The 8,526-nt window shown below is 42.0% G+C and overlaps 1 protein-coding gene across 1 annotated transcript in view; it reads right to left on the reverse strand.

Annotated features, from left to right (window-relative positions):
* The window catches only part of LOC124042802 (pleckstrin homology domain-containing family O member 1-A-like), a 21,945-nt gene extending 17,281 nt beyond the window's left edge, over positions 1 to 4,664 (reverse strand). Inside the window, exons 1-2 of the mRNA XM_046360918.1 lie at positions 4,401 to 4,664; positions 3,625 to 3,771 (exon numbers count right to left, since the gene is read on the reverse strand). Coding sequence (XP_046216874.1) covers positions 3,625 to 3,771; positions 4,401 to 4,469 — 216 coding nt within the window. The 5' untranslated portion in view covers positions 4,470 to 4,664. The remainder of the gene's footprint in view (positions 1 to 3,624; positions 3,772 to 4,400) is intronic.
* Between the last annotated feature and the right edge of the window lie 3,862 nt (positions 4,665 to 8,526).

An 8,526-nucleotide genomic window follows, 5' to 3' on the forward strand; every position in this document is an offset into this window, starting at 1 on the left:
GACTGTAAGTCGATTTGGATAAAAGCGACTGCTAAGTGGCATATATTATTATTATTATTATTATTATAAAGATGTATGATGTGTGTAACCTGCAGCCAATAGCACAGCAGTACGATAAGAGCAGAGCAATATGCAGGGGTGATATCCTCGGAGCAGACAGGACACTCCTCTGCACAGGAACACACGCCTCCATGGCATACACTCTCAGCACTATTCTCAACTATGACAACATATGGTGCACTTTTCATACACAACACATGGCCTTCTATGGAGGAACAGGCCTCCATGTAACTCACGCGTCTATGCAGTTCATGTGTTGTGTACTGCATGTTCTTACAGCGTGTCTGTCTGGCCAGCCAATTAAGGCTCTCAGAGCTATGGCTCTGTAGACTATTATGGGAAGCTTGAGCTGATGATGATAAAGAACATTTTCACTGTGAGCAGTAGCTGAGTCGGCATATTACGAAAAATACGCCGCAGTTAGCGGGCTCTTTGAGATTATGGAACTTTTAATGATAACTTGACATTTTCAACATAAAAATACTGTATCTGTTCCTTGAGTCATTTCCCCTGACACGACTAAGTAGCCGGCAGGCGATGAAATCCAATAGTCTTAAAATGATCTTTGTGCTCTGCGCCCAAGTCTCGTGGTAGCGCTACTGACCTCCAGACTATATGCCCTCCAGCGGCAGGAGTTCTCTCTCTGAACTTCCCTCTAAAATATCACCTTTCCTTCACAATAAAAGCATAAGAAAATAAGACAGGAGAAGAGATAGGTGCATGTTTGTGCTCTTCTTAGTGGTCAAAGGATGAAGTAAATTAGAATCATCTGGGGTAGTACGGAGTAATGTCATCAGCAGTTAACTTCTCAAAGTCCCAGTTGCATGGTTGCAAATCCTCTTGGAGAATCTCTCACACATCGAACTGGTGTCACGTGTGAGGATGCTTAGAGGTAATAGAACAACATACAATGAGGCAAAAAAATATTTAGTCAGCCACCAATTGTGCAAGTTCTCCCACCTAAAAAGATGAGAGAGGCCTGTAATTTTCATCATAGGTACACTTCAACTATGACAGACAAAATACTTATTAAAAAATAAAAAATACTTATTTTCCACCATAATTTGCAAATAAATTCATAAAAAATCCTACAATGTGATTTTCTGTTTTTTTTTCTCATTTTGTCTGTCATAGTTGAAGTGTACCTATGATGAAAATTACAGGCCTCTCTCATCTTTTTAAGTGGGAGAACTTGCACAATTGGTGGCTGACTAAATACTTTTTTTGCCCCACTGTAGCTACTTACTGCCCTTCCCTAGTTTATGTAGCTAATCTTATGAGTTAGCAGACAATTTGATACTATCAATGCCAGCTTGCACACTCATGCCACAATTCAATCAATTGCAGATAGAATTCAACCTCCATGTTGGTCACGTCTTAACGCAAGTGTTTAACAGCCGCAGGCTGTATATTTTGTGGATATTGATGCTTGAGTATGTTGATTCCAAACCACACCTGACATGAAATACAGTATAATTTTTCAAAGTGAACCCACAGTATGATTTTCCTTCATCTGTGATTGATAAAAAATGATTGAGGCAATTCATTCAGTGAATATGGGTCAACAACATAATTTGTGCTCAAACTCGCTAACGACATGATATCACTCAATGTCTAAAAAACATGAAATCAAACTCAAAGACGGGAGTTTTAGATGAAAGATTATCCCGGGGCTCCATGAGGTGGTTCGGCTGTGGTTACGCCGAGCGTCAGAGATGTACGTCTCTGTGTTCTTTTTAGCCTTCTGGCCTACGTCATGAATAGCGTGCCTGTCTTTTCAAAGTTCTCATTTGAATAACGCACCACCATTAATCAAGTGGTTAAGAAGTTGCAGCAGAGCACATAACACACGCAGGTCAAATAGTTCTCACTGGGGTTGCAGTTACCTTCACCTGACAAATAGGCAGCACACCACTTACCAATATACATGATATAACAATGGCTCCTTAACAAACGTTGAATGGTACGTGTAAAACGAACAATAGGTGCGTTACATAAAATAACGATAAAATCCAACAAATTACAGAACATGTGTGAGAGAGGCGATAATGAGAGAAAGAGAACAACGCTGAACTGATGTGTTCTGTTCCACAGGTGAACTCATTACAAAGCAACTGAACCTCAGCTGTGTGTGTGTGTGTGTGTGTGTGTGTGTGTGTGTGTGTGTGTGTGTGTGTGTGTGTGTGTGTGTGTGTGTGTGTGTGTGTGTGTGTGTGTGTGTGTGTGTGTGTGTGTGTGTGTGTGTGTGTGTGTAAACGGTAGGGTTGGGGGGGGGGGTGGAGGCCTTAGATGCTTGGGGGTCCTCAGGCACAGCGTGAGGCGCAGCTGTGTCAACCGTGGTGTTTTCAGTTTCTGACACGTGTTTGTTGCTCATCCAGCAGGCGGTAAGGGAGCGCAGCACAGATGAAAAAAATCATTTCAAAACTCTGGTTCTAAAAGGATCGGGGAAACTGGCATTGCGTGCTGCTGGAGCCCTGAGTCCCACTCTCTCTTTCATTAGAGCAATAGAGAGATGCAGCTCTTATGTGGAACTTTCATTCAGCTGTTCTGGGAATCCTTTCCAGGAATAATTTAAAGGGCATTATTCAGCTTTCAGAAAGACATGTGCCCTCTCAACTGTCAGTAACATAAATCTCCATGGTTACTGCTTGTGGGAGGAGTATTGAAACAGCGACATCAAACAGAATCTGACCCTCCTCCAAAAAAGAAGAGGATACAGAAATGGACAGGTGGTTCTGTCCACGCCCTGTGCTTGGTGATGGTTCGATGCCTTTCGACAGAATACAGTAGATGAAAGGTGTGAATTCGCTACAGCTCAAGGTTTAACATCTGGGTCATGTGATCTTGAAACTTGTGCTGATAATGAGGCTGTTCACTGGAACCTTTCATGTCATAAAAGCACTTGGACATAAGCCATTACTTTCAGCCAAACATAATAGTTATATTTCTACGACATGGCCAAAACCTTGTTCTATTGTAAGGACAGTATTCTACATTTTCCCAACGATGCTACTGAGTCACCAATGGCCATAGTGGTACCCACTAGGCACACACTGGTTGAATCAACATTGTTTCCACAACATTTTAATGAAATGATTTTGAACCAATGTGGAATAGACGTTGAATTTACTTCTGTGCCCAGTGGGTATTTTGTTGACCTCAAAAGTCGGGCATGTTCGAGCCAGTGAAAGTAATCCGAATTCAGCGCATAATGTTTTTTGCTTGCATGGTGATTTGTGCTGAGATTTGACAATTTAGCCTATTTATTTTCAACAGCCAAGGAAATTCAGTCAGATTTGATCCCCTTTCCATGGCGAGCCTCGATTTCCAGACTTATAACAATAGCTGGTTTTCAAAACTTAAGGAATCTTGGTTAAATTTGTTGTTGGAAACAACAGACCAACAGGTCTGACAGGTTACTTGAAAGGCGACGGACGGACGGACGGACAGACAGACAGACAGACAGACAGACAGACAGACAGACAGACAGACAGACAGACAGACAGACAGACAGACAGAATTACAGCCTACACATGCTATTGAAGGTAAAAGAGAAGTGCATACCTCTTTCTCAGAGATGTACAGATGGTCTCCTCTCAGTATCACGAAACGGTTTTTCCATATTTCCCTAAAAATCCCTTTACCACAGAACTTGCGGATCCAGCCGACTTTGTCTGGCTGCGATGACAGCTGGTTGACATCTTGGGGACCCTGCATGTTCAAAGTGGAATAAATCCGTTAAGACCTAGTTAAGTTTACGTAACAAGATGTTCGCGAGAGTACTGAGAAAATAAGAGCTCTTTCAAAGGCAAATGCATTTTCAATCTCATTCTCAGTAAGACATAGTGACTATGAGTCTCCTCGCGTCTTTCCCCAAAAATGATAACGGTGCGCTCTTCTGTGCGTTAAATTTAATTGCAGGTCTTATACCATCCAGGGTGTGGCAAATAAAATATATGAAAGCTACCAACCGATACAGCACAACGAGCATCTGGCAATGGTACACTAATAACAAGAAAACACATTGTACTCTTTCTTCACTGGAAGATTGAAGTCGTATGTTGAGGAAATTCGTACAAGCAAACAGATAGGCTACACAGTGAATGTGGCACGCGTAAGGAGGTGCCAAAAGACCATTGTTTAGGAATTGTAGGCTATCAAATGTGTGATCTAGACAATGTGTGTGATATTGCCGCCAATGTGAGCTGTGGTATCAAAGCGCGATGCCCGATTCTGGGCAAAGAACCAGTTATATCCTAGAAAATGTATAGCCTAATGCAAAGATGCATGACAAAAAATATGCACCCAATACTTGAAGAAAAAAGCTATATCTTTCTTACCCGTTTGGCTAAATTGCTCTTCTTCATAATGACAGAATCACTTTTGTGGATGTGAGGCAGGGAGTTCATCCAGTTTCAAGTATTTTCCTTTCTTTCTTTCTTTCTAATAAGATATATATTTTTTAAACGAATAAACTGTCTTTCCCTTTCTTTTACTGCCCCAATATGTCGTAATAACGGTGTATATTCTTAATTTCGATGACGCGGTCAGGTCGTGCACTGTCCGTTATTACGAGACGGTGGCATCGTCCCTCCACCTCTGTAGGTAGGCTACACTGATCTCGAACAAGCGGGCTGAAAGGGTATTCCCGTTACTATAGCGCTCGACAGCTCCATCTATTGCGCTGTCGGCGTGATGTCACCAAGACCGCTGATGTCAAATTGCTCGTAGGTTTGGAAAATAGCAGACCAAGGGTCAGTTGAGAGGAAGCCAACAATAACCTGCCCATATAGGGGCCTATAAACAAAAATCCACAATTTATATCATTATGAGAATGATTTTATATGCCATTATTGATTTTCGATAGAACCTATACATTATTTTAATAATTAGGACTACTAGATTTATCCATCAAACCAAGAGGATGAGAGGGGAGGTTAACCCAAAATATTTCAATTTGAACCATATTACAGAGGAGAAGGTGAGTATTTGGGGACCTTGAAAATAAAGGAGAGCAGCACACTCTAGGAGCTCAGATGCAAAAATGTAATATCCAACTTCTCGACAGCCAAGCTGTCTTCATCATACCCTTATGAAGACAGCTTGGCTGTCAGAAGTTGGAGACAGTGTGTGCTGCTCTCCTTTATTTCCTAGAGTGTGCTGCTCTCCTTTATTTCCTAGAGTGTGCTGCTCTCCTTTATTTCCTAGAGTGTGCTGCTCTCCTTTATTTCCTAGAGTGTGCTGCTCTCCTTTATTTCCTAGAGTGTGCTGCTCTCCTTTATTTCCTAGTGTGCTGCTCTCCTTTATTTCCTAGAGTGTGCTGCTCTCCTTTATTTCCTAGAGTGTGCTGCTCTCCTTTATTTCCTAGAGTGTGCTGCTCTCCTTTATTTCCTAGAGTGTGCTGCTCTCCTTTATTTCCTAGAGTGTGCTGCTCTCCTTTATTTCCTAGAGTGTGCTGCTCTCCTTTATTTCCTAGAGTGTGCTGCTCTCCTTTATATTCAAGTTTTCTACTCCGCTAGCCAGCACCTTGCCTAAATAGGTGTGCATTTCTTTTTCTTCTAGAGTTTTTGGGGACCATCATAGAAATATAATCTATTCTTTCTATTCTATTTCTATGGTGATTATTTGGGGACCAACATAGAAATCTAATCTATTCTTTCTATTCTATTTCTAGGAGATTACAAAGTTTTTATCTCATGTTGGAGATGTTTAAATGACTGTTACATGCACTCCAGACAGTAGGCTAGTGCAGTCGTGGCCAAAAGTTTTGAGAATGACACAAATATACATTTTCCCAAAGCCTGTTGCCTCAGTTTGTAAGATGGCAATTTTCATATACTCCAGAATGTTATGACGAGAGATCAGATGAATTGCAATTAATTGCAAAGTCCCTCTTTGCCATGCAAATTAACTGAATAAAAAAAAACATTTCCACTGCATTTCAGCTGCCACAAAAGGACCAGCTGACATTATGTCAGTGATTCTCTCGTTAACACAGGTGTGAGTGTTGATGAGGACAAGGCTGGAGATCACTCTGTCATGCTAATTGAGTTCGAATAGCAGACTGGAAGCTTCAAAAGGAAGATGGTGCTTGGAATCATTGTTCTTCCTCTGTCAATCATGGTTACCTGCAAGGAAACACGTGCCGTCATCATTGCTTTGCACAAAAAGGGCTTCACAGGCAAAGATATCACTGCCAGTAAGATTGCACCTAAATCAACCATTTATCGGATCATTAAAAACTTCAAGGAGAGCGGTTCAATTGTTGTGAAGAAGGCTTCAGGGTGCCCAAGAACGTCCAGCAAGCGCCAGGACCGCCTCCTAAAGTTGATTCAGCTGTGGGATCGGGGCACCACCAGTACAGAGCTTGCTCAGGAATGGCAGCAGGCAGGTGTGAGTGCATCTGCATGCACAGTGAGGTGAAGACTTTTGGAGGATGGCCTGGTGTCAAGAAGGGCAGCAAAGAAGCCACTTCTCTCCAGGAATAACGTCAGGGACAGACTGATATTCTGCAAAAGGTACAGGGATTGGACTGCTGGGGACTGGGGTAAAGTCATTTTGTCTGATGAATCCCCTTTCCGATTGTTTGGGGCATCCGGAAAAAAGCTTGTCCAGAGAAGACAAGGTGAACACTACCATCAGTCCTGTGTCATGCCAACAGTAAAGCATCCTGAGACCATGTGTGGGGTTGCTTCTCAGCCAAGGGAGTGGGCTCACTCACAATTTTGCCTAAGAACACAGCAATGAATAAAGAATGGTACCAACACACCCTCAGAGAGCAACTTCTCCCAACCATCCAGGAACAGTTTGGTGACAAACAATGCCATTTCCAGCATATTGGAACACCATGCCATAAGGCAAAAGTGATAACTAAGTGGCTCGGGGAACAAAATATCGATATTTTGAGTCCATGGCCAGGAAACTCCCCAGACCTTAATCCCATTGAGAACTTGTGTTCAATCCTCAAGAGGCGGGTGGACAAACAAAAACCCACATATTCTGACTAAATCCAAGCATTGACTATGCAAGAATGGGCTGCCATCAGTCCCAGAAGTTAAATGACAGCATGCCAGGGCGGATTGCAGAGGTCTTGAAAAAGAAGGGTCAACACTGCAAATATTGACTCTTAACATCAACTTCATGTAATTGTCAATAAAAGCCTTTGACACTTATGAAATGCTTGTAATTATACTTCAGTATTCCATAGTAACATCTGACAAAAATATCTAGACACTGAAGCAGCAAACTTTGTGAAAATTAATAGAAGTGTCACTCTCAAAACTTTTGGCCATTACTGTAGTTGTCTATTTCTTGACTATTTTCAGCTGTGCCTGTTCCCTCTCCCCTCCTCAATATACATATACACAAATGAAAAGAGACAAATGCTGTACATATCAGAGTCAAACTGACTCCATCACATTCACCTTAGTCATTACAAACACAAATTGGGCAAATTATCCTGTCGTACGACTCATGTCTCTTGGATTCAGATGGAAGTTGTTGGCAAATTAGAGACATCCTGGGGCGACTTTCCTAGTAGTCATATTCCCATCTAATTAGCCTCTAAATAAACTGAAACTGAACACTTTTTTTAACCTCAAATAAGAAAAAGCAGTGTTGTGTAAGTATTCTGAATTAAGCTGCTCAGAGCACACACTCTGAGCCTTTTCCTGATCCCCAGATCTCTCCGAATACAGTCAGAATCTCCAGGGGATGCACCCGGACTGTGCAGTTGCTACTGTGTTATGGTGAACAGGCTCTGGTTTATTTGGTATTAAAATGAATGAATGGATTCAAACAGGGAGAGTACAATAAGAAATGCACATTTCCGTTCCCCGTTGAAAATGCTTTCTGCTGTATTACTTATGAACATAACCCAAGCAATGCTGGTTGTTGTTGTGAAGGATTAGAGGATCTGATTTGGGGATGGTGATGGGGGGGGGGGGGTGGAGAGGTTTTATAGTGAGGCAGGCTGAATATATGTGGCCCATGTGGCTGGCAGTGGAGGTAGGCACTTGGCAAAGAAACAACTGCCAAACATTGGCTGCCAAACATGTTTGGGTTGTTTGTTGTGGGGGGGGGGGTGTTGAACCAGAGCAATCATACTAACCCACAATCAAAGACCAAACACAGCCAACAGTAGATACAGTTTACAATCTGTACTTTCATGTCATAGCGGAAACACGGTGCAGGAAATACTGTAAAAACGAAAAGTACAACAGAGGGGCATTTCTCATAAGTTGTTCAGAGAGCGTGTGGCTTAGCATAATGGAATTGGATGGGGGAACAGGATTATGTTATCATTATTGATCTAAGGGAGAAAGTTGTGCACAATAACACTACAAATGAATGAAATCAAAACAGTCAGGGCTATTTCCATCAACTGCCACAAGAAATGGGTGATGGAAAGGAAAATCAATTACACCATTACAGGAAATTTGTACAATCCCAAAGATAAATGAGGGA

This window comes from Oncorhynchus gorbuscha, linkage group LG09 (genome assembly GCF_021184085.1).
Source record: "Oncorhynchus gorbuscha isolate QuinsamMale2020 ecotype Even-year linkage group LG09, OgorEven_v1.0, whole genome shotgun sequence".
In the NCBI taxonomy this organism is placed as follows: Eukaryota; Metazoa; Chordata; class Actinopteri; order Salmoniformes; family Salmonidae; genus Oncorhynchus; species Oncorhynchus gorbuscha.